A 27,550-nucleotide genomic window follows, 5' to 3' on the forward strand; every position below is an offset into this window, starting at 1 on the left:
AGGGCTATAATTACATCTAGTTAGTCCGCAGTATCTCCCCTCTATCAACAAGAGAAAAGCTTTTCCTCTCAATCCCCGAGGGGGTTATGACAGCCCCTATACCCCCCTAGTCCCGCCCACCCCCTCTGCCCTATCTCAAGTATTAACATGCAAAAAAACCAACATAAATCACGGAAAAGCAAATCATGCCAAAATAAGGACTCAGCAAACAGTTTGGGAATTAACAGTGGATGGTGCGTTGGGCCCGTGCAAGCGTGCAAACCTGGCGATGGGCAGAGGTTTACCAACAGGGGGAAACAATGGAAAAGATGTGTTTGTGGAGAAGCTGAGGAAGTTTGGGCCAAAAAGACTTGTTTCGACTTTTAATTTTTGCACATATGCGGTTTCAGGACTCGATAAATATGTAAGTTTTGACAAGAAGGCAGTTTTCACCTACTTATCCACTGAACATTTCATCACTTACCTAACCTCGTTACAGTGTATTTGGATGCTTTACCAACAATTGGGTCCCAAAGAAAAGGCTGGTTGCTGTTTGGGGGGGGGTTCTTGCCGTTTGGCTCGGGGGGGCGAAATGGACCAAAACTCAAAAAAGCTCTTGGACTCGATGCGTATCATCTTTGGAGTTAAAATGTGCGTGTGAACTGTAACAAAGAAAGACATGAACAATGGCAGAAAGAGAGTGGAAGAATGCGGTCGTGTATCACAGCGTCTCTTTCAAAAAGTTGGGGTCCGAGGGCGCCAACAGGAGTACAGACCATCAACACAAATCAGAGGATTTGGAGGCGGTTGGCGTCGCCCTTCCCCCGGAGTCCAGCAAAGCAGAGCAGTCCGTCAGTGTGTCAAGAAAAGTTTCCAAAATCTCTGCCACCACTGCCGGCTTCCCAACCACAGACCAAAAGACAGGCTCCTCCGCTCCTCTCTCCTCTATTTCTCCATCTATCCGCCAGCTTACTGAAAAGTTTAGCAGCAGCAGTAGCGGAAGGACACAACGAGCCTCACCGGGAGACGGTGCAGCGGTGACGCGGGGGAGCAGCACTCTTCCCCGGGTCCGAAGCTTTAGAAGACACGGCTCCCCGTCTCGTAAATCTTTTCACGAGGACAGCTCTGAGGGATATTTCCATGATAGCGACATTACTTCTACAGAGTCTCTTCCGGACACTAAACAGCTGAAGTTTCACTCTGGCACCGTTTCAGTGTCAGGCTCGGATTCAGAGAGAAAAAGTGAGACCCTCATTTTTACACCTTTATCAACCAACAGCAGCGGCAACTCTGGTAAGAGAGACTATTCTCAGATATATGCACGCCAGTCTGATCTTAAAAAGACTTCGACTGCAGATGAAGAAGAGGATGTTAGCAGAAAAGGAGTCCCTTCACCCTGTAAATCGCACAGAAGTTATCTCTCTGTCCACCATAGTGACTTTATTCCCTCACACTCTGACAAGTGGCCCAGTGTTACCAAAATTAGGCAGCTTTTTGATGAGAAACAAAGCAAAACTTTGCTGCAAAACAAGTCTGACACTTGTGAGAGTTTAAAAGAAGCTGGCACATCTCTTGTTCAGGAGCTCAGCTGCAGTGAAAGCGCTCCTCTCTCTGAAAGAAGTGACAAACAGTCTCGTTGCAGTTTTGCTAATGAAGCCAGTGGCCTGTGTTTGCTTGACAAATCTATAGCTGGATCGCAAAGCAGTGAGGCATGCTCTGCTAAAGAGACCTTTTGTCATTGGATGGACTTGAATGCCAAAGGTGATCGCCGTCATTACTCAGATGGTGAAGTGGCAAATGTAGAAACACCCAGAGTGTCTGGTAAAAATAATTTTCAAAGCAGTAGCAGTAAAAGTCCCACTGTAGGTAGCCACTACCATAGAATTAACCTGTCTTCATACAGATCTCGTAGTGCCAGTGCTGAAGCACAGGCAGCTCATAAGACCTCAGGAACGACAGGATTGACATCTGACCCTAACCCTGACCTTCAACCCCTCGCTACTTCGTCTTGGAGTCAATCGGTGAGCTCAGACACCTCCTCCTGCTCCTCTCTTCAGCAGCCGGCAGAGAGGGAGAGAAGGGATAGACAGGGGGTCGGGCTGCCCAGGGATAGTTTACATTCCTCGCATAACTCCTCTAGAACACCAGCCCCCACCTCCTCCTCCTCCTTCTCCTCAAATCCAGCTCCAGATAAAGCCATTACCTCCTCCTGTACTGTAACTCCCTCCTCTCAGTTTGGAGCCCAAACAGTTGCCTCTTCCCTCAGCTCCCAGTGGAAGTTAAGCTCTGGAGAAGAAGAGGAGGTGCACACCAGAAGAAGAGGAGGCAGCTGGGGTGCTCCCTCTGGCCCTACTGCCTCCATCACCTTCAGAGGAGGGGAGAGGGGGGCCACAGAGCGAGGGGGTGGCTATTTATCACGCAGTAAAAATGGTTGGTGGGGTGCCAAGGCCATTGGCAAGTCCTCAGGGAGTGAGGAGGACAGTCCTGCATCTTTAGGCACCCACTGTCGAGAGGCAGTGCGCCGCCGCTCACTTAGAAAGAAGAAGAAGGTGGGTGGTGCTGCTCCAGTGGCAGGCCGAGATGATTACAGTGACCTTGATGGTGAATCAGAAGACAGTGACAGTGACTCAGCATTGACAATGGATCATTTGAAGCAACAGCAGCAGCAGGAAAGCACTGCTGGAGAGTATGCAGGGTCAATACCTCGCAGCCGCTCTGCACGAGAGCCCAGCAGTCATAGCAACAGAGCCAGGGTGCAGCACTCCTCCTCGCCTGTGATGTCCTCCTCACTTCCTGGTGTAGCACGCGTGTCAAAGGTGAACATACCCCCCTTTATTTGCAGTCCTGGCAATTCTCGCTGCAGTAGCCGATACTCCAGCACTGAGACGCTGAAAGAGGAGGACCAGGGCAGCGCCAACCGTGCACCACATGCATTCTTCAATGTGGGTGGAGCAGAAGGTAGTACAAGCAGAACTGCATCCTCATCTGTGCTTAGTAAAACCTATCATGGGAATTTTACCATGTATCGCTCCCCAAGCTTTGGCCACGGGGATAACTTCTCACGGGCTCCCATACGTGTGCGCTCCAAGATAGTGTCAGTAAGCCCATTACCTGATGTTCATGGCAGAGATGGTAAGGGATCTATAGGGCCTAGAGAGGGTGAGAGAGTGCCATTGAGGAAAACAACAGGGGGAGGCAAGATAAATGATAAGGATAAAAACCCAATCTCCATGTCCAACCCTGATATTGCGTCCAACACTATGACTCTCTTAAGCTTTCTAAAATCTGACCTGTCAGATCTCAAGGTGCGCAAAACAAATGGAGGGGACAAATGTGGAGCTGTGGAGGGCTTTTCGGCATACAAAAGGAGCTTGGGGTCTAACAGTGGGACCCTTCTGCATTCTGGTCGCCGCCCATCGTTGAAAGACCTGACTGCCACTCTACGACGTGCAAAATCCTTCACTTATTCGGACAAACCGACAAAGAGCGTCAGGTGCTACTTGACGGGTGGTAACACAAAGAGGAGCTCCTCTGAACAGCAGCTTGACTTGGATGGAGAGAAGGGCGGGGGCAGGGCGGTGTTGTCAGATCGGGAAGTAGAAAGTGATGGTGGGGATTTTAGGACTGGAAGAGGACAAAAAATGAGGGATTATGGGCTGGATGATGATGATGATGAAATTATGCCAACTCCACTGCAGGAGAGGTGTGCGCAGGAAGCCAGGCAGGTAATTCAAGACATCTGCCAGATGTGTACGAGGGAAGATGATGATGATGTTGGTGTAGGGAAAAAGGATAATAATGATTTGAGGAATGAATGTTTACAGGTCAAGAAAACAAATGAAGAGAAGCAAGATGCAGGAGGCACTAAAAATGAGACAGGAATAGCTCAACAGACTAAGTTTGAGATCACAAAAAACAAAGATAAACATGAGCTGGAAAGGGAGAACAGGGAGAGGGAGAGGAGTGGACAAACTATGCAGCTGGAGACGTTAAGCAGCAGGGGCACAGAGTGCTGGGAGAAGTCAAAAAGACAGAGCAGAGAGCTAGAGAAAGCCTTACTGAAGGGTGACTCGGAGGAAAGCATGCTCTACGACCGCTCCGTGGATGAACTTTCGGGCCATGAGTCAAGCTTAACAGATGAGGGGATTGTGACAGAGCCAGAGACGGGCCCTAGTGACCTCTCTGAGAAGTTGTTCTTGGGATCAGCGGGAGTTAATATAGGGTCAAAAATAGCTAAGGATGTGCGAGGCCAGCCTCTCACCGCATGGAAGCAGTCGGCTCTACATGAGGTTGAAGGGTTCGAGCAGGAGGGAGAAAAGAGAAGAGAAAACAGCTTGAGCTGTTCAAATCGTCTGAATGAAGTCAGTCTTCCTTGCTCCTTGGCTCTTTCTGTATGTATGGCTGAGAATGACAACCTTATTATGGACCTGAGCACTGCTGCTTGTATTAACAACATTACCACTGCCAATGAAGGGATCCACACCAACAGTGCTGTGACACAGGGGTCAGCGACCACTGCAGGAGCAGGATTTGAAACCCCTGCAACCCCAAGTGCTGTCCGTCGGAGACGCAAATTCTCCCCCTCTAGTAACAACAACACAGGGTCTGATTCCAGTAATGGCGGTCATGCAGAGTCAACCATGGCAGCTGTTGGAAATGGGGAGTCCACTGTCTACCGTTCTTTTAGTGACCCCATGCCTCAACGGTGCTGCTCACTAGCAGAAGAAGGGAACAACAACTTTTCGTCTGTAGACAGCAACCTCCTAGGATCCCTATCTGTCAAAGGAGGAAGTGCTCCAGAGGGCTCCGCTACAGCTTCATTATCAGAATACAAGGGAAGTGTAGCTAGTGATTTGTCTGTGTACAGTGATAGTGGCCTCCGTGATGATGCCATTCGGGATTACAGTGGGGTGATCAGGAACATTGTAGCCGAGCCAGGTGCAATGGACAGACTGATGACAGATGACCATGGCAATGGTAAAGCCCCCAAGAAGAAGTCTTTCAGTGACCCCAGTCGCCGCAGTGAGACCCCTTTACTCTCCCATAATGACCCACAGTCCAGAGGTCAGGCTGGCAGCACTCAGCCAATCAGTGAGCTGGATCAGTCTGGCCAGATTCCACCTTCCAGCAGCGAGCCAATCTTGAGTGAGCAAAGAGAGCAACTATGGGAGTCAGATCCTAAGACCACACAGCTGCATCAACTCAAAATTGCCCGCTCCCTCTCTGAGGGCACGCATCACTCTGATATCCGAAGTCAGGAAGATGATGATATAATAGACCAAGGAGAGGAGGAGGTGCAGAAGTTTAACTTTGACCTCAAACTAGCTGAAGTTTTGTCTCCTAGAATGATTCGACGGCCTACAAGAAAACGGCCCAACAGGTTGCCGTTTTTCCCTCACGAAGACCCTTTTGAACCCCTTGAACTGGGTTCTGAAGGCCACAAGGAGCACAACAACCAAACCAAGCTCCCCTCGTCTCCTCCAACTCCACTACCACAACTCAAACCTAAAACTACATCCAAGCACATGCGCCATGCCAGCGAGCCCACCACCTTTTTCCCCATCTCCCCACCATCACACCTCCAGCCCCTGAAGGAAGCGGACTGCATTGCTGTCCAGTCCACTGCAGAACCTCCAACTTTGAGTAAGCCTCCAGGAGATGATGCACCCTCTCTGGAGGATGCGACACAGAAATATATTCTTGAACTGGGTACCTCTGAGAGGGACACTGGAGGCCCTGGGCCTCTTCCAGGGGCAAGGGAAGGAAGTCAAGGTTCAGTGTTGGCTTCCGAGGGGTCCAACCAGACCACCAGCAGTGGACTTCAGGAAGATGGAGGTCAAAAAAAGGGTACGGAGGACACTTCTGTCTTAGCTCCTCAAAGGGCCAAACCCAGAGAGGTGAGTTCAGATTTTTTTTTACCTTTTAACATTATCGTAGTGTTTACAGGTGTTCTTGTGATACACGATGCTTTGAACTCTGATGCTTCAGCTTCAAATGGTTAATGACAACATAAATGCCAGCAAAAAACACTGCAGCAAGTACTTCATACATTTAAATTAATACATAGAGGAATTGCACAGTCACCACTTTTTATTGAATGAGGAAGAAATGAGTCTCTTTAACTCACAACAAATGGCAAAAATAATCATTTGAAATGGTTTCAGTCTACATTAATCCTAAGATATATGTTAAAACAACTTATCCTGCTCTTGTGATTTTACGACATCATTCAATACTTGTGTTTATTTGTTCTGAATCAGGCCTAATGGCTTGTTTAAGAGTGCATTTGTGTTTCAACACAAGCCATTAGAGGTCGAGCTGTGTTAAACAAACATGAGAGGATGTTATTAGTTTAAATAAACAATAAAAAGAGCATTAAGGAAGAGTCCAAGGCCACCTGTCTTTTTTAAAAAATATATATATTTAGCCCAGTATGGATTGTGCCTGTGACAGTTACAGAGTCATAGAGAGGAAATACAAATAAACAGTTCACCCAAACACAGAGTAGGTATGTGTCATGTGGTGTTACATTTAGTGTCTATAGACTGAGACTCTTTATGCATTTATTATGTAATTATATCTGTAATAAAGGTACAGATGATAGTACAGGCTGTAAATAAATGTATAGTATATATACAACTACAGGATTAACTAAGCTTTATGTAAGCTTACAGTGTAGCTCTGCATGATAGACTGTGTGTTTGTAACAATACAAATACAGAGAAAAGCAGATACTCTGTTCTGTCAGGTTTGTTAACAATGGCTGCTCAAGAATTATGTGGTAGCGCAGAGCAAGGCGAGTTTAATGGGACTGTGGCACCCAGTTCACCCTGCAGGTCTCTGACTCAGCTAAGAGTTGTTTTACAGTCATGGTTGTGAATGGGCGGCATGGAGAAAATAAAAACAGCACAAGGAACTCATAAAAGGCTTCAGACACAACATCCAGGATTCGGTTTGTTGCAGCACAATGGCTTTTCTTTCATTGCTGTGACTATTCTGCATGCAATCCTGTGCTTACTGAAAGGGGAGGCCAGTTGTTGTTTCTTGTGATTTGTCACTGCGTGTGTTTTCTATAATCTGAGCCTTGTTGTTTTTATCTGCCAGAAAACAAACAATTAACTTGTTTAACTTGTCACTCCTAGACTTTGGCATCCTCTGTGCTTTGCTGCTCTCTAACATAATTTCCATCTATTACCCTGGTATTCATTAGTTGTCTTCCCTAGTTGCCGTAGCGATAGCAGTAGCTGGCAAACAACCTCACCAAGCAGGAAACTGGTTTGGGGAAATGGGAAGTTGTTGTGGTAACTGAAGGGTTTGATAATATCCAGCAGTGCTGACTGGTGTGTATGTGTGTTTGTGTGTCATTGTGGTGAGTGAATTTGGTCAGTTGCCTACATGTGTGTGTATTGTAAACTAGTTTCCTCCGTTTTTCTTCTCCTGTTTATGTGTGTGTGTGTTTGAGCCTTTGTGCGTATTGTTTCTCTGGAACATATCAATGCCTTGTTCAAATGTTTGGAGCCAGCTTTTGGTGTTTAGAGCAGTGCCCTGCAGCTTTGGTGTGCCGCGACACCCTGCCTGATTTGGACTGAAAAGAATGATGCTTGCCAAGCTAAAACGGATCACAGACATGCTCTGAGAGCAAGGAAAGGGGAAATAAAGGAAGTAAGATGGTGTTAGCAGGGTAGAGCTGGAGCTTTTGTCCTTTTCTGGAGTCTTGTAGTGTGGCTCATTTCACCCACAGTGGAGTTTGGTAACATCAAAAAATGCTAATGTTTTCTTAACTTCAACTTTTCTTAGCTCTCATGTTCTCTTGTGTTTTGCAAGTCATAGTCTGTTGTTTTCATATCTCCAGAGCAGTATCAGTACACAGCATGTTCACTTTACTATCTGACACATTTAGGTTAATTCTGCAACACATTAGCTCATGTTATCTTTCTCTTTGCTGCTGTCTCTCTCTTTTTGTCTCTGGAACATTGCAGTGAAGTGAGGTAATACCGTTTGTCTTGGTGTAAGGAAGGCCGGCTGAGCCAAGTGTCAGGTAGATGGAGAAGGAAAGATGGAAGGAAGAAGAAAATAAAAGGGAAGGGGGTTGCTGGAAGGAGACTTGTTGACTCTAAAAGAACATACGGGATTAAAATAGAAGTGAGAGAAAGCTGAAGAATGAAGCTACAATGGAGGGAGGGGGAGCAAATGGAAATTCAGTACTGGCCTTAAGTTGCACAAGTGCTGGGTCAAATGTGCCAAGTTTTTCTTTGTTGTTTTTATATATTTTCTAAGCCATATGATCATATGTGGAAGATCTGTTCTGATCATATTACATTATTCCTCCAGTCAGATCAAAAGAAGAATATTGTCCTGGCTCTGGTTGTGCTTTTTGTATAGTTTTTTATTTATTTATTTTTTGGTCAAAATTTTTGTTAAATGTGGTTGAAATCAGATTTCCATATTGGAAATGGATAAATTTTCAAGACTGAAAAATATTCTTTCACTTAAGTTAAGCTGACAAGTTCAGCATGCATACATTGATCATAATCTTCCGTCGTAACACAATTTTCACTATTGTACATATCAGGCACATATCATCAAATCCAACTCTGCATTATGTCCAACAGTTCCTTGGTGTCACATGACATGGGTGTAACAGAACATGTAAAATCTGTATTCTGATTTTTCGGTACGGAACGGAGGTGTACCAGGTTCCCACGAGGAAGAGTACATGAACAACAACATTGAGTGCAGCTCTCCTCCAGTTTAAAGGAGAAACCAAAGCTTGAAGACAGTCTTCCGTCATTTAAATTCATTGCTGGGTGCACTTCGGCTTCCAATGAAGCATCTAAATGGACAGAGACAAGTGTGCTGAGCTCTGTTTCAGATCCGTTGACGATAGTCCTGCACCCTTCACATGAGAATAACAGTGTGCTCTCGCTGAAAACTGGCTCTAGAGGAACAATGCTTGACCCCAAAATTAACACAGACAACATGAAGGGGTTTAACTTTTACATTTTAAAGAGCCAGAAAAAGGTCTTTTTTATGTTCCATTTTTGAAAGAAAATAAAACGTAAAAATGTTGACAGGTTTTCAGTTTGAGTACAGACTTGAAAATGTGTGATCATGTTTAATTTAACAGACATGTCATAGTCTTGCAGCCAATCATATGTTATTTGATATTTTTTACAGCATACATGCAATTAAGGTTTTACTTTCAAAAGAAAACCCTGAACTGTGGATAAAAAGAATATTTGTAAAAGTTAGTGAATTATATTTATTTTTTCTCTCGAAACATCCATCCCTCCCTTATAGGATACTTGTGTAGGTACTGTCCTTTAAAATTGAAGAGGCATTTATATAATTATGCCATACTTTTATTTTAAGAATCTTATACTACAGAATTTACTGCAAACTGTTTTTCTTTCTTTGGTTTTGAGTTCTTTTGCATTTTTTCCTTACTGTGCCGAAAAAGAACAGTTACACCCCTACATGACATGATTTTATAGGCTGTTATCTTTTCGTATTTGATTGATGAAGCCAAATACTTTTCGTCAACTCAATCTTTTTCTTTCACTCAAATGTAACCGTTTCCACTGCTTCCTAGATGAATGAGAATATTTGACCTGAATGTACACTGCAAGTTTATTTTCTTTTAACTTGTTGGTTTAATCTAAGCAAGAAATAGTTATAAACATCCTGTCATTATCTGAGATTACATTGAAAACACTAGAGCTAATTAAAAAAATTAAACTTCCTACATTATAATACAAAATGAATGTTTTAGGGTCACTAATCCAAAGTTGCGGCTGTGATTGGGTTATATCCCAGTAAGTGATGTTGCATAGATTTTTGCACTTGTCATCAGAAGTGAAGCACCTTTCTGATTAGGATATAGCAAACAAAAGCTGTCATTTATAAAGACTTGGAAATCTTTTGTGGCGGTGCATCAGTTGGGTCTTTTCCTTTTTTCCTTTAATTTAAAAGGATTATTTTTCAGTGTTTCAAACAATCAAATAGTGCTTTAATATCTTTTTAAAGGTACTGTAAATTATTTTCACTGTGCAGAAAATACTTTTGATTGCAGAATATTACTGGTACTGTTCTGATTAGGAAAAACTATCATCATTTGATGACTTACTGTTACCTAATAATGAAATTAAGAACTCCTGCAGGTCAGTAAAGTGGACCATGAGGATCAGTGAAAAGAGGTCATCCAATAATAAACTTTCTTTGAAATCAGACTTAAAAGTTAAGTAAAAGGGCATATAACATACGCACAGAGGATATTGTGTGAGTGCAGCATTCTTTTTTAACATGCAAAGGTCAGCCGGGGTTTGCTTTGGTCTAAAAAGCACAGGATGCTGGGAGGGATAAAATTGTTGAGGGAGATGAAAAGTTTTTGGTACGGTTTGTTCTGGCTGAATCTAGCAAAGCCTCAGCAGATGAGAGAGGAGAGGTGGGATGAATCAAAAGATGAAAGGGAATATTGTGCAGGTATTGGTGACACACAAGAAGGCGGATGGTGGAAATTCTGACTTGACTTTATGCAACAAACATTCTTACAGTATTGAACAATATTAAAAAAACAATTCTTTATTCATGTCGCGGTTATTTTCAACAAAAGCTACACCACTACATTTGTAGCATATAAACATATTTTTGGTTTCATGACTTCCACACTCCAGTAGGGTCTGCATACACCTTGTTAGTATTTTTTAATTTATTTATTTTTTTGCTAATCTTTGAGGGAAAACTCTTTCTTTTCTTTGGGGAAAGGGGGAAGTGATATGTCTATATATATCAAAAACTCTTCCCTCACCCATCCCTCCCATCTCCCCAGGGTAGGGCAGGAGGCTGTTCATCTCTCAAGTTTGGGTTCTCTACCAGGGTCCTGGGAGCTTGAGGGTCCTGCGCAGTATCTTAGCTGTTCCTAGGACTGCGCTGTTCTGGACAGAGATGTCTGATGTATCACCAGGTATCTGTTGGAACCACTTCTCCAGTGTGGGGGACACGGCCCCCAATGCTCTGATCACTATGGGTACTACTGTTGCTTTCACCCTCCAGGCCTTCTCAGGTTCTTCCTTGAGGCCTTGGTACGTCTCCCGTTTCTCATGCTGCTTTTTCCTGATAATTCCATCATTGGAGATGGACAAATGGATCAGTACAGCTTTCGTCTGCCGCTTATCCATGATCACTATGTCCGGTTGGGTGGCCACCACCATTTTATCTGTCTGAAAGTGGAAGTCCCAGAGGATCTTAGCCCTCTCATTCTCCACCACCTTGGGGGGAGTTTCCCATTGGGACTTAGGGGTCTCCAGTCCATATTCTGCACAGATGTTCCTGTACACTATGCCGGCTACTTGGTTATGGCGCTCCATGTATTCTTTTCCTGCCAGTATCTTGCACCCTGCTGGGAAGTGCTGGATTGTTTCAGAGGCTCCTTTGCATAGTCTGCACCTGGGATCCTGCCTGGTGTGGTAGGTCTGGGCCTCGATCGCTCTGGTGCTCAGGGCCTGCTCCTGTGCTGCCATGATTAGTGCCTCTGTGTTGTCCTTCAGTCCAGCCCTTGATAGGACTTGTTTATATCGGCCACTTCGGTGATCTGCCGGTGATCTGCCAGATCTAACAGTTACGCCCTGCCAGTGATCAGATACCCTGCTCGGATTTATATCAATGAAATAACAACAGCAACAAAAAGAAGAAAAAACTCAACAGACATGTTGTGACTCCATAAACAAATCCGTTCATGACTCTCCATCTGTTTTCTCACAGAGGGAAAGAAAACCTCTGTGGGAACACAGATCTAAATGTCCTTGCCCTTTATTGGTGACTGTTGCAACATGCTTTGATAATCTTTAACTTGCCCTTTTAAGGATATCCTTTTTTTTTTTTTTTTGCTTTTAAAATGACTGTATCCCACCAGTGAAAAGCCCATCAGTTCAAACCTGTGAAGTGTGCTGTGGCTACGTATGTTCTTCCTCTTTGTTCCCTCTAGCTGCCCTCCTGACTGCTGTCTCTTTCTAACTCTCTCCTCTCAGTTGGTGTGGATCCACCCAATGTAATTACAGAGCAGTTTGCTTATGTAAGGAAAACCTCCCCTGAAACAGCATTTTCTAACAGACTTGCCAGTTCAGCTTTTGTGTGCAGAGGCAGATTTTGACAAACTTAAGTGTGTGTTTGTGCGTATGTGATATAAACTGTTCCAGTTTTGCCTGGTTCTTAAATCACGTTGAAAACGGATTTACTTGCTACAGCTTGTTTGTGTACGCATCTCAGATACACAACACACTATGGTGTAGTGTGCCTCAGGTTTCTTTTTTTTTAGCCACCCCTGTAGTTTTCTTTCAGAGTCATACATCTGCAGTCCAATTGGCTACGAATACTACGAATGTACTAACTTCAGTATTCAGTTGATGATTCCCAAAATTCATGTTATTAGGAATTATTGGGTGATTGGTTTCTGCTTATAAGGCTAAATTTGGGGGGAAAAGTCTAAAAACGGGGGAAAAAGCCCCTGTACTGTATATTTACAATTATTGGAGTGTTTATGATGTTGCCATTTGTTGACAACCGTGTGCAGCAAACAAACAAGCTTACACATTTATTCTTTTTTGTTTAGCTTAATTTTCAAGAAATGTCTGCCATACTTTATAAGTATTAGGTTAATTATTTAATTATTGGTAGGCCTATACTAGTAAACTAGCATAGGCCTAAAGAGGGAAAAAACAGTGAATTAATATAATTTGTATAGAAAATTGTTAGTCAACTTAACTAAATTAGCTGTGCTTCCAGGTCTTACTGTTTCACTAGCAAGTGCTGTTCATTAAAGAGCCGTTCACCATTTAACCTTGAATATGCTCGGTTTTTGGCCCCCATATGCCATCTTTGCCTTAAAGAAACGGGAAGTTCTTGAGCATTTTTTTTTTATTAGGCAATAACACAAGGACACAAAATGAAAGTGGATGGCTCATTACATCAGTTTTTGTGCCTGCATCAGCATTGATTTATGAATGTACATATTTCTACATTAAGTCAGTGTTACAGGTCAGTCACTTACACAATGCTACAACTGTACCACTCTTGTGCCATGTTGCATATTGCATGACATTGTTCACAGCGTGGTCGGACACAGGCGCACACAGACGCACTTATACACAGGCTCTGGGCCTTGGTTTCACTGTGGGTTGATTCAGTCACTTAGCATTCTTTTGTCACCAAGAGAAACATGAAATTAGCAGCACTCTTCCTCCTTTTTTTTGTCCCCGACCTCATCTCCCTCTCACCTTGTGCTTCGTGTGTCTTATGGCATCAGTTCGCCGGTTTGGATCATGCTCTAGTTGCCAGTTAAGAAATACAAGTAAAAATGAGAATGGGAGACACTGGAAGTCTCGTAGCGCTGCTCCGGAGTGGCTGCTGGGATCTCGGATTAAAGCACAGGGCGAGGATGAAGACTGGAAAAGAAAGTCAGCAGCAGCTCAGGCCAAAGACACATCACAGGCAGGTGGAGATGGTTCTCTGTGTGTGTGCATGAGATTTAAACTTTTTTCTTGACATTTTATCTGAGCCTTTGGTGGATTTAGTTGAGAGGTGATGGTTGTAAAGCTTTTGGAGAAATCGGAATTCACAAAATGCTGACTGTCTCCCACAGCAGCTGGGTTGTAGACTGTTGATTGAGAGGTTACATGAATCTTGTTAGTAGGGGGCAACAGATATTAATTTTTTTTAGGCTGATGTCTATTATGATATAGTTTTTTTGATAACCTATTAATCAGCCAAATAATTAAAAAATGTATAATGAATAAGATAACTTCTGTTTTTGTACCTTAACACTTACAACAGCAATATTGATTACAGCCAGAACATTTTTCTGGTTCACATTATTTTGTCCTTCAGTTCTGGTTTAACTTTACAGCAAAGAGAAGTGACGAATTATTCTGCATTTATTTGGCAAAACTCACTTATGATTATTTATTATGATTATTTTGGAAAGGAAATCGGCTGGACAATATATCGGTTGGGCCCTACTTGTAACGTTCAGATTCATGGTGATGCTGTCTCCAAGTGACATCTCTGTCATATACATTTTACCTTCATTCACCCGTGTGCTGTCACAATTTTCAACATGTTCATGACATTACTGTAGTCTCTTTCATATATTTTACTTGTCTTCATGTGAGAGAAGAAAGGGTGTTTTGTGATCAAAGTTGTGTCATAACTGGTATTGACCACTGCATATTAACAAGTCTGGCCAAAGCCTGACAGTAAACCTTCACTTAGAGCATCTTAGGTCTTTTATATAACATGTCTACTTCTATTTAATGTGTAAAACTGTGGTGTATTTTTTATATTTTACTTCCCATACTATGCCTATGCATACACAAGCTGCATACATACTCATACACACGTACTTAGAAAGAAAATATGCTGCATCCTATAAAAGGATGTAGCATATTTTCCATAGTCTGTAAAGATCTTTGGATGGATTATAATCACAAGAGATATCTGTTAGTTTGGAAATGATTAAATTTTACATACCATATGCTGTTCACTTGTTAAAGCCATTAAGAGGGATTTGTTTATATACATTAGCAGTTTACACACTGTATATCTGACTGTAATAATAACTGTGCTTCATTGATGAGCAACTATAATATTTATGGTTATCCAGAGGCTGGATTTCCTTCTGGCTGTTGCCAACTCTTTGCATTTTAAGTAAAACATTTTGTCCTGAGATGAGTTTTCACAATGAGTCAGCCTTAAAATATGTTGTCCTTAACTCGGCCAAGAAAACATTAGTGTGTGTGTGTGTGTGTGTGTGTGTTTGTGTGTGTGTGTGTGTGTGTGTGTGTGTGTGTGTGTGTGTATGCGTGCATGCAAGTGTGTGTGTGTGTGTGTTAAGAAATGCAGATGGAGGCAGAATAGGGGTACTATGCTCATGCATGTGGATCACGCCATGATATTCTAGAAAGACAACAGAACTCCTGTAGCTCTCGCCATCTCCTGCCTGGCTTGGTGTACCTGAAACCCTCCCTGGTCTCTTACCATATGGACCTTTGTGACTGGTTGCAATTTTGATCCAAATCAAGGAGTTTGGCACTGACGCTTATTTTTGGTACTATAACCTCACAAAAATGTACAATCCTTGGAGTCCACTGTAGATATATTGGTAGTTTACAAGGTTTTGGAAGGTTTCTTTGCCCTGAGGAGTAAGTCTGCGGCACTATACCAACGGTTTTCAATATTGATCATCTCTGTGTGTCAATTTGACAGAATCTCCCAATGACATAAATTAAACAGTGTTGCAAGATGAAAAAAAAAAAGAATCTGAATTCTTTGGAGTTGGAGAGATACAGTACCTTTATCATGTCTGTACAAAATCTGTCTTTCATGGACAGCCATGTATTGAAAACATGGAGATAGGCACTGTGATACGTGATGCAACTCTAGTTCAACATTTGCACTTAACCATTTTAGTTTAGTTGACAGAGCAGTCATCTTACACTCTGTTTAAGTCTCTCCATGTGGCTTCTCCATAAATAACAGACTGGCAGTGAGAGCATTAGCCGGGGGGCCAGAGGATGGAAATATGGGACTGTTTTGTACGATAAGAAAAGATAGCCTTGACTGAAGTGTGTTCACTGTGTATACATAAAACTCTGTCTGGCATTAGATTTAAAACAACCGTATCTGTATGGCTGATAATCAGAGCAATCACTGTGACAGAGAGCAAACAGCACTGTTATGAGATCTTAAGTTGGCCATGAGTCTCATCGGTACTATAAAATGCATCTCCCAGAGAAACATCAAAATTTTCTGGGCATGTGGGCTGTGTCTTGGCTGTATCATCCAGTGTGGTGGAGATTTTGCCAAAAATTATAGCTGCAGTCGCTATGGTAATGATAATGGTTAATGATTATGGCTGCTATTTATCTGACTAGAGGAATGTGTGCTTCTGTGTGTGTGTGTGTGTGTGTGTGTGTGTGTGTGCTCCTTAAGATATGTTTGAAGGGTTCACACAAAGCTCCCATCACCCAGTGACAGCAGCCAGGGAGTTGCTGGTAATCGGGTCGTTATTTTCCTGAAACAATGTCCTCCTTCTTCACTCCTCAATAGGCTTCTTATTTTCGAGAAGGCCCCCCAACATTTCCCCCCTTCAAACATTTTATTCACCAGTTGCCATTTCAGTTGCGTCTTTCTGAAATGTTATTGTGAAGAGATGAGTGAAATTATCTAAGGTTCACACAGTGCTCTGCAGAGGTACAATCCCATTAAACTTTACTGGAAAGCATAGTCTCCCAGTAAATGCTACACAAGATCCAAGTCAGGGTAACTTATTTCTATAATGCTGCAAACAGCCAAACATGACCATGTAGGGATGTAGGAAAACATACTTGTAGCTAAATCTGGGGTTGAAACGTACATTTTAATAACCACAAATGAATGGAACTAGTTTTTCCTTTAGTTTGACAACTTTTTAGTTTCTTGTATAAGTCAGGTTATCTTATTCATCATTTTAGTGCAGCTGTAGCTTCACCGGAGAAGTTAATGTTGTAAATAAAAGCTGAGCAGGCCAAAAAATGGCTGATGACAAGAGCCTAAAAATAGTTTATAATCTGACCTTGAATTTGAAGAACTGAAGGGAGTTGTGGGTTTCTGTATCCATCAGAGGTTGTTTTTCTCCTTTTTAACCTTTTAAGTCTCTTCATAACCTGTTCATAACCTTTATCTCCCAATCTGAATTTTTACGTAGCTCATGTGTTGTTTTAAGGCATTTAGCCTGATAATCAGGCTTAATTCTCATTTACTTTCACTGCTAATTTGTGCTTCCACAAACTATTATTTTGACAATTGACTTGTCACCAATTATTTTGGGGAATATTTGACTATTCAGATCATACGTAAATAGCAGCTTATTGCACCAGACTTGCAGCTGCTCTTTCATAACCATCATTAGACTCCAGCTTGTGTTATTTCTAGGTGTTATGTGCTAATTAAAGAAAAATAAGAAGATAGTTACTTCAACAACGTTTAATGAATTTTGCAACTAGTAACAGAATAATGAAAACAAGACATTGGACTTAAGAGAACCAAAAAAAAAAACCTGTATCAGTTTTTCTTCATTTCATTTGTCTGTGATATCAAATGTAGCTATATTTTTAGGTATTAAATAGTGCTAAAAAATCAGATGAGGTTGGCTCTTGTAACCAAAAATAAATTACCCACAAAAATAGGTTTTTGCCTGCTGTTGACTTTAAGGCTAGCAACTAACTAGCCAATTAGCTTATGGAGATGACAAGTGTCCTTGTTATTGCCCATTAAAATTGTGAAATAAATATATTTTTTCAAAGCTCTGTTACCGTGTGAAAGTATAATCTTCTCAAACTGTTCATTGTAACCAAGGCCAGATTATCCAATGGGCATTATGGTCACAGGCCCAGGGACCCATACCCACTTGTGGCCCACATAGAGCAAACACCAGCAGTTTGACAGTTACACCACAGTGTCTCGTGTATTGCTATTGGTACCATTGGCTGATAGATGTTAGAAATGTCATTTCAAAGTGTATTATTCACAATTTTCATAATGTTGTGGTGGAGAAGGGGGCTCCTGGAACACTCTGGGCCCAGGGCCCTGTGCACTTTTAATCTGGCCCTGATTGTAACAAACACAAAACTAAAAGAAACTTTACCCCCACTACGTAGTGTATTTGTCAACAAAAGTGTCCTTTTCCCCACAATACTTGAGAACTGATCAAAGGACGGTAAATGGAAAAAAAAAAATACTGGTTAGGATGTTTTTCATGTTTTTAGAAAAGTGATTTCAATTAATATTTTAAATAAGTTTGTGGATATAATTCACATTATATATCAGACAGTAACATGCTCCACTAAAATGTACTGCTAAGCTGTTGTGTTTCTGGGGATTTAGTGTATTTCCATTGTTGCTAGAAGGTGGGGGTGCATTTGTGATTTTTTTAGGACTGGCTGTAGTTCACCTTCTCTCAGTCTCAGCCTGGGACTGTAAACCATACATAATGATTGTCAGAAATGAACAAGTTGTGAGAGTCTGGCAGCAATGCTGTATTACAGTAATTATGGATGCTAGCAGCACGGCACACTGTGGATGCCTGGCCTGACCTTTGACTGTTTAATTAGACAATATACTAATTTCTGGAGAGAGGAGCGAAAACACAGCCAGGTACATAGTTAACTTATCTTGACTGTCATGCTAAACAGTGGAAAATCTATAATCATGTGATGTTTCGACAGAAATCTACTCACATCCTGATATGCTGCATTTTTCGGAGTGATGGCTTTAAAAATACCTGGGTCCACCTCCATGGATAATGCGGTTCTGTTTGCAGTCATATCAGCGTACAATTCAGGTGAAGCATTGCTTCAAAGTTCAAACAATAATCTTACTTCTCAGTAGTTCTACCAGCACAAGCAGGTTTTTGTCGTTGCCATGTTGAAAGTACATCCCCGGTGTAAACAATTGCTACATTACATGGGAGTTTTAATTCCTCTTTATTTCCGAATTAAAGTTAATTCCTCTTTAAACTGATGAAAAATGACCATGGAAACACTTAATTCGTTATGCAAATTTCTATTCTGAATTAAACTTAATTCCGATGCAAGCGGTTGGTTCATTCTTCTCCTTCTCAGTTGCTACAAAAAGTGAAGTAGTATGCTCGTATTGAGTTGGTACTTCAAAATTATAATAAAAATAGCGGCGAAACTGGTACCTATTATTATGTAGTTTTTACAAGTTAAGAAGCAGGGAGTGAACTTTGTTTATTTCCGGTATACGTCACGTTCACCCTCTGTCCAATCAGAACCCTTTCCAACCCGCCGCTCTAAAGAGGAATTGAGTGAGGACATATTTCATGTAAACCTTCATTCGGAATTAAAATTTTCATGTAAACTCGTAGGAGAATACGTTAATTCCGAATAATTTAATTCCAAATTATTAAATTCGAATTATAAAAGATCATGTAATCTTTCCCAATGGGTCCATCAGACAGCTGCTATATGGGGGTAGAGCCTGCCCACTCCAGTGCCTGTTCAAAAAAAGTAGCATTTAAGTATTGATGCTCGTCTTAGTTAGTATCTAACTATATACTACATTTTATATACTACATTTTAGTATTAAGTATTATCTGTGTATCGTTTTTTTTTTTTCTTTCTTGACAACACTAGCCACAACGTGCTTTCTTTTAAGATGCTTGTCCATCGCTGTTGTAGTGCCATTGAAAGAAACTTCTGCTTTGCAGATTTCGCATTGCACATTCTTCTCCTAAATTCTTTTTAAAATGCTCCCAAATTCTCGACCTTTGATGCTAGCTCGCCATGATACTGTTGTCTTGGGCATAACTTTTCCAGTGATGTCACCCCTTACCCCAATTGCCACTACTGCGCATGTGCGTTACGCACCCCCCCCCTCTACAAGTGAGCCGAGTCCCCAATTGGACCGAGTCTAATGGACCATGACCTGCTATGTGATTTTATAAACGGTGTATTTGAACAGTGCTCCCTTATCATAAAGTTTTACATTTAAAACAAGATAAACTGTTTTAAATTCTGACAGTCGTAGCGTAAACTCCATTGATCAGTTAAATTGTAAATTTTATAATGATGTCAGTTACTCTCAAACAAGTGAAAAATGTCTCCTCTTTTTAATCTAGCCTGTGTACTTGGCAGCCTGTCTGCAAAACCTCCTTCAGCTTTACCTTTGTTCATACAGGCTTGGACAACATATTTTATATTTGAAAAACATGCGGTATTGGATTTTAATTGGAAAAATGTGTGTAGAGGTGAAAACAACATGGATCCTGCCTTTTAAGGAGCTATTTCTTATGTGTTATCCTTCTTACAGGAACCATAATTGTCTTCATTGAGAGGGCAGGGCAGGAAGTGGGTTTGGGGAAGGATTTTTTTTCCTTTCTTTGAGCACCACACACTTACACATACATGCATGCATGCACAACCTTCCTGCAGCTTTAATGTGTTTGTCAGAGGAAAACGAGAGAAAAGACAGTGAAGGAACTTTTTTAGGCAGCTTGCTCTGTTGCAAGGAAAACACACATGGAGCCAGTACTTTTTTTTTCAATTTCTTTCTTGAGAAAGTTGATGGTCACCCTTATGTGTATTAGTCGTCGCCCATGGCAACCATGTGTGTATGTTTCTGTAGGAATGCGGTGACATCAGTGGGATTAGTGTTTCGTCTTGAGAATAAAAAGAGGGAAGAGAAATGTTTGCAGCAATGAATCCAACTCTTCCACGGCTCTCTGTTCACCTTTCTTTTCTTTTATCTCCCAAGTTTAACCAGTATGATCAGTTTCTGTTTGTCCCACTTGTTTCCTCTCTGACCGTGTCTCGGTCTTTCTTTTTCTGCCTCTCTCACCTCTTTCCCTCTATTTTTATCTCCTCTCCCACTGAGTTCACATCTGGATCTTATTGACGGAGAGAGCAGGCCTTCAGCCATAAAAGACTCTCTGGACTGTGTGCGCGCACGCTGCATATACTGGTGTATGCCTCACAAAGCATGGCAGACCTAAATATAAACACAGCTCGATTAAAATAAGATTAGACCAAACCAGACATGGATTTCTACACACAGCATTTCATCTGTGCAATGCCGGGATTTTTTACCTTATAGAACTTTTTTCTCTTAAACTTCCTAGCTTTTCTGAGGTATTCATTGTTTACATTTGTGAACACGCAGCTTTATGATATCGTTACTCTGTTGTTGTTCTGTGTTTTTTTTGGATCATTTTCAACAAAATATAAAAATCAGGTTAAAGTTCAAATCAAACAAGTTGGTTTTGTGCAAACTCGGTCTTGCTTGATTCAGGATATCAGCTCTTTAGAATTTGAAACTTGTCAGGAAAAAATCAATTAACAGCCTTTTAGCTTGCTTCATCTCTTGTGTTCATTGTGCCATATTAATCCAACTTCAATGTATGTATCTGCTGATTTTTTAAACTGTTTGCTGATAACAAACAAGATGCTGATTGATTCGCTCATAATCGTTTTCCACTGATTTCGATCTGTTTCCATCAGTTTTTAATGTGACGTTGTCTTCAGACCCCAAAACAATATCCATCAAATATTAGTTGACAGCCGTTTCCTTTTGTGTAAATATTTTTCTTGAGTCTTTTCATGTACTTACATGATGAAAACGATGAAATCCCAAACCTCATTTTTAATTTTAGATGTTATCTGTAAAATGTTGAATTATTTGCCAGTTACTTCACTACTTCTCATTAACCTTTCGGCGAGCTGCTCAGTTAGTCTTTTCCTCCCTCTTCTTCCACTTTATTTGTAATGTGTTACCAGCATCAGGTACAAATCATACAAGACCATAACAGCGCATTTCAACTTTAAAAATAAGACATGTTCGTCCAAAACAAAGCTTAGTGGGTTTATTTGTAAATGCTCCATGTTTTCTTTCTTTTTTCATTTTCTTTCTTTTTTTTTTTTTTTTTACCAGGTTTCATGAAACTTGCTAAACTATTAAAGAAAAAAAAAATCCGATGTAAATATGGAAGTAATTTTGTCTTGTATTTATTCTTTTTTTGTATACTTCCAAGTGATTTTCAAAACTATTTGACAAACCTGTTATAACTATGCAGTGGACTAACTGAGGTCTAAATGAGGTTGCTCATTTTCACGAAGAAAAAGTAACATTTTAAAAAGTTCACATCACTTTTTAAAAACCTAAATATTTGTCGCTTTGAGCCTGTTGTGTAGAAACTCAGAATTTCATATATCTATCAAACACTTCAGGTGCTTAACTTGGGAAAAATCCCCATCATCATGACGTAAGGGCAGCAGTCTCCAGGTTTGACAGCAGTCATCCCCTCACCTCCGCCTCACCTCTGTTGCAGCAAAAGTCTGTCTGTTTTCACCTGGCTGAGATTTAACAGCTACTTGCATGACAGCCCCGAATCTTCCCATTGGCCGACTGCGTTTCAGCCTCGAAAAAGAGAAAATTTGTTAACTGTAGATGAGGGGCTGAGGTCAAGGACAGCCTGGTCGACTCAGTTTTTAGTGTCATACTGGCTCTATCAGTGTAAACAGGCAAATAAGGACGCGATTGAATCTGACTGGGAGGGTTTATAAGGTTGACATGGTCGACTTACTAATGACGAGTGACAATGACAGGAAATGTGAGACAGCGATGATGATTGATGATTGATGATTTTGAAGTCTACATAATTTTGAGTTACACGTCACTCAACACGTCATGATCCTTGAGATAAATGCAACTAACAGATTGCATTTACAGTCTACAGTGAGAAGATGTTGGACTTCTACACAAACTCTAGTGGTCTGGAGAGGAGCTAGTGTTTGGGTAGCATGTGTGTGTCTGTGTGCTTGCTCTATTAATAGGGGGAGGAATGGTGCAGGCATGGGAATGTTGTCCCCTTTGGAAAAACAAACTTTCTTTCCTCTCCTCTGTCCTTGTTGCTGTCCGTCCCCCTCCATGTGAGATGGGAATGACGGGAAGGGAAGAAAAGTAATGATAAAATGGAGAGATTTTATGAGGCATGATGTGAGAAAACATGAATCAGCTGTGTGTGTGTATATATATATATATATATATATATATATATATATATATATATATATATATATAATATATATATAATATATAATTTTAACATGTAGCACCCATTTTATATTTCACTAAACATTGAAATGTGTCTGCAAAAGATGCACTGGTGTACCCTTCTTTGTAGCTCCTCCAGCGAGCTTCTTCTCTCCTTGTAACTTTCTCCCCTGAGTGCATTTTAAGAACTGAGGCCTCCTTCAAAGTACTTGGTTGTAAATAATTTTCCGGTCATAGATGAGAGGAGGCATGCAGGTCTAAGTTAGATGCATGGGGTGAGCCTTTGGACATGGAGTCAATCTTGTCTTCCCGTTTTGAAGTAACTGATTTTTTCCTAAATGCATCTTTAGTAGGAGTACATTTCTGAATATTAAGGCATCGAGATGGTTACAGCAGTTGCATACCTTCTAGTCACAGCAAATAGTCTCTTGTGATATGTAGTTAATCTACACCATTAATGTATATCATTTGCTCCAGTTTTATGCATTAAACTGTGTTTTTACATCTTCTGAGAGGGATGGGATCATAAAAATGATAATGTGTGTTTCCAGCTGCAGACTCTTTCAGTCAGTCCCAGTTGTGGAAAATCGCCATGGACCCAGAAGTCACACAGGACACCCATTTCACTGGAGTTTTATGTCTGTACAGAACTTACATGTGCAGCACATTCCTTTTGTACAGTGTGTGTGTGTGTGTGTGTGTGTGTGTGTGTGTGTGTGTGTGTGTGTGTGTGTGTGTGTGTGTGTGTTTGTGTGCGTGTGTCTGTGTGTGTGTATAGATGTACAATGTTTGTGAGTGTGTTTATGCTGACATGCTACCTGGATTCCTGCATTCCAGTCACTTGGGCTCAGGCTAAAGCACTCTGGTAAGCAGATGGGTGCAGAAGGTAGGGAGAGGATGATGAAATGCGAATAAAAAGAAGAGTGTAAGAAAAACACTCTGGCTTCTAATGATTACTTTCATTCTGAGGCCGAGATCCCAGTGCTTATTTTGGCCCTGTATCCCAAAGCAGTGTGGCTGTGATTTGGATTGTAACGATCTCTTGTCATTTTAGCTTGTTTAATTTCCAATCAGTATTTTTTTCTTTTTTCTTTTACTTTTACAAAGGCTCCATGAATCAAGACTCCTGTTTTCTCCTTTGGATGAATTTATCTTTTTTTTTTTTTTTTTTTAACGATTTCTTTTTATTTACTGTAATAATTGCAGTTTAATTTTTATGTTATGTTTTTTGTTGTTTTTTTTTTAATCAAGTTTGTCTGGAATAGTAGGATGGCTGAACATTTTCAAAGGCTGGTGAAACTGGGAGGCAAAGTAGAAAATGGTTTGGGAAAAAAAGCTTTGGTTTGAATTTAGTTAGCATGCGTTTGCTGATCTAATCGCTCCCTCTGAGAGCAACACTGGGACTGAGCCCGTATCTCTCTCACACACACACACACACACACACACACACACGTAAAACTGCCATATAAGGAGAGAGCAAGAGGGAATTGAACAAGGTTGAAACAAGGGGTCTTCTCTTCTCTTCCTTTCTCACCATTTTCTGTCGCTATCCTCAAGTTCATTGGCAGCTCGTTTATTGCCCCCACGTATTCCAGCTTTCATTCTCACCTGTTCATTCTTTGTCCTGATTAATTTTTGATGTTGATTTCTGTTCTCCCTGTTTTTTGCACTTTAATAATTTGTCCTCTTCCCAAATCTGAAGTGGTCTTTTTCTCTCTCAGTAGACGCTACACACCTAGTTTGCAAAAAACACTCTCAGTACCATTGAAATGATTTCTTTCCTCCCTGGCTTGACTCAAGAGTACACATTAACTAAATGTCGCTCCAGTTCAAACACATGGTTCACACAAGTATAAGACTATGACATCATTAGCTAAAAAGGAGGTTTGTCCGCTACTAGAAGTAGTGTTTTTTGTGTGTTTTTACATTGCAAAGGTGCAAACTGTTTTCTGCACAGTTTGTTTTTCCCTCCAGAACCTGAACCCTGCAGACAACCTGATTATTAGTCATTCATTATGTGTTTTAATTGATTTAATTTGACCCACAACAGTTAAAATGCTTTGTGTATTTTAGAAACTCATATCAATAATAGACATCATGAGACATTTCTTTCTTTTTGGGAAATCCATAATACTTTCATAGTTGATACCTTAAACAGTGTGATTTAGTTTGCTTTCCTCTCTTGTGTCCTTGATCTGTATCCAGAACCTGGGCTCTTGTCTCTTCACAAGGACTATAAAAGTTGAGTGTGGTTCAGTTATATTTTGACAAAGCGGTGGTTAATGTGTACAGTATGGGGATGACCAAGGGCACCCCCCATGGACTCTGTGTATTCTCTCTGTGTGCATTATGGTGGAATGTGACTGTTTCATGTGAGGAGTTAAAAATGGCTCTACTTTCCTGGGAGTATCCGGTATTGGGAGTGCATGTGTATTTGTGTGTCTCTGTGTGTGTTGGTAGCTGAGATAAAGAAAATGTTTCCCTTTTTTAGTTTAGTCCCACAGGGAGAGTAACTTATATAGGGGGGGGGGGGGGGGGGGGCGTCTTAAGTCAGGTCATCCTCCTCTGTTTGCATGGATGATGAGCATGAAGAATCTTGTGGTTGACAACACTCCTTCAGCTAGAAACTTAACATGTGACATAATTGCTGTAAAGAAAGAACGACTTGTAACTATTTATACATTAACTAGTTTTGGCCCCGGTTAGTTCCGTAACGTCCAAGCGGTTGTATTTGATGAGCTAATATATGACATTTAAAAAAACCTTTCACTCACTTTAGTGTCATGACAAGCGGTTGCTGAGGAGCAAAGTGTTGCTGCCACAGTTTAATGTTGTGGGTGCTTATTGACATATTTTTTAAAAGCACAGGTTTATGCTGATAATAGAGTGCAGTCTTTAAACCATGATCTTTTCCAAGTTTTACCCAGATGGATTCTGTAGCTTAAGCCAGTGCTTCTCAATTCTGGTCCTCAGGCCCAGAATTAATCTGTATTAATATGTATTAATCTTTAATCAGTCAATTTATCTTTCATGAAGAATATAGTAATTAGAGAAACATTCATGACACCAGCCATCCATCTTATTTGGAGTATTTTCCAGCCGCATTATTGAGTGACCTACATTTATTATAAAAACATTAACAGGCACCTGTTTTCCAGCACATTTATTATAAAAACATTAACAGGCACCTGTTTTCCAGCCTGTTGAAGAGCCTTATGGCCATTTATCCAGTCGGGCATGTCGTGGGGTCGCTGCATGCTGTTACTTAGGTCATACGTGACGCAGTTTCACCGTGTGTGTTCATATTTGTGTGTTTTATGTTAATCGTGAGATTCTTTTTTCAGCCTGATTTTTCTTTTTCATTCATGCTTTTTGTTGCATTCAGTTGTTTCTGTGGCAACCAGCATTACATAGCAACTGACCAGCCAGTAATAGAGGCTGATCTCCCTGCTTTCCTTCTGATTGGATTTTTTTCTCCTGTCTTACTTTTAAATAGATTAATCTGCAGTATTCTTGTTGGACTGTCCGTTGTCAGTTAACCTTTTGGGTTTTTCAGAGGTGACAATTGTAGCTGCTGATCATACACAGCAGTAGGCTGTAAAGCATTTTTATACAAGCTCCAGCAGCAACAAAAGAAAAGAAAATCTCTTTTTGATTACGTGAGCAGTAGCTGCTTCCCAGGGTAGGGCTTACCCCTGGTTTGTATCACCCTAGTGAACAGAAGTGGCATCTTTTTTTTCTTTTAAGGGCTTTACTCTTCCCACCACTGAATTCAAATCACTTGTCACTGAGAATTCCCTCTTCTGGTGTTGAAGAAGAGCAGATAACTTCCGAATGTAATTGAGAGAGTCTGTGAACTCTGCAGCTCAGCATTTTTGCTCAGAAAAGGCGTACAGTTCAGGTTGGTCTATTAGAAAACAAAAAGGTTTGATGAATCATGCTGGAATTGAATCATGTGAAAACAAAAAGCTGTAATGAATTTACTACAAGCAGTTAACATTTCTAGAAGATCTGTTGTCCGAAGTCTCATTATTTGTTGCAGAAACCAAAGCAAGATTGCATGTTAGGGCATTTCAGATCTCTGTAGGCTGTTACATTTATTCAACTATGTCTATTTAATAACATGGATGAGGTTAAACTTAACCACCTGGGAAGTCCTCCATAGACACATCTTGGGACAATAAATCTATAGCAGGTGGTTGGTTAAAGTATTAAAGTCATGAATCAACTTAAACCACCTTTCACTGATTAATCAAAAGGAACCACATGTGCATCCTTGCTGCCATCACTGGTTATTATCACATGTAAGAACTGCCCTTAGTTATGAGTATAGGTTGCTGATTACTCTTAACAGGTACCTTAAAGCCTGACAAAATAGATTTTCTCATGAGTCTTACAAGACCTGAGCTGCTTTGCTATTAGATATGCCTTCACAAGGATTTCCTCTACTGGGAGTGACATGTGTGTATGAACAGAGCCTAAATAGTCTTTTCTGGATTAATCAGAGTGAAAAAATACCATCTAACCCTCAGTCTCCTGATAATTCTTCTTCTCCCTTCAACACTCATGAGGTCAGCCTTTGTTCTGATGCATTATGTCACTCTTAATTTATTGTGTTTGTATCCTCATGTTTTTGGTCTTCTACCATTCATTGTTCATGCTGGTATTTCTTATGCCTGTGGCGCACAATAAGTCTGTGTTGTCGTTTTAGGTCTTTCACGGGGTGTGCATGTCAACAGATATGATAGGAAATATAAGTTTCCATTGATTTATGAGCCAACCTACCCTTTTGCAAGACAAGGGAAGTCTATTTGTATGACACATTTCATATACAAGACAATTCAAAGTGCTTTTCATAAAAACATTAAAGCATTGCTGCCGGATGCAGAGTGCATTAAAAAAAAAAGTCAGCATAACTATGGTAGCATATGTAGTTGTTTTCCACAATTTGAGCAAGTGGAAGCATGCA

The 27,550-nt window shown here is 40.9% G+C and overlaps 1 protein-coding gene across 1 annotated transcript in view; it reads left to right on the top strand.

Moving 5' to 3' along the window:
* Positions 1-665: 665 nt before the first annotated feature.
* Positions 666-27,550, top strand: part of arhgef17 (Rho guanine nucleotide exchange factor (GEF) 17) — a gene marked incomplete at its 5' end in the record, with an annotated part of 64,071 nt that continues 37,186 nt past the window's right edge. Inside the window, one exon of the mRNA XM_079245874.1 lies at positions 666-5,876. Within this exon, the coding sequence (XP_079102000.1) occupies positions 666-5,876 (5,211 nt within the window). The remainder of the gene's footprint in view (positions 5,877-27,550) is intronic.

This window comes from Telmatherina bonti, assembly GCF_933228915.1.
Source record: "Telmatherina bonti genome assembly, chromosome: 9".
Lineage (NCBI taxonomy): Eukaryota > Metazoa > Chordata > Actinopteri > Atheriniformes > Telmatherinidae > Telmatherina > Telmatherina bonti.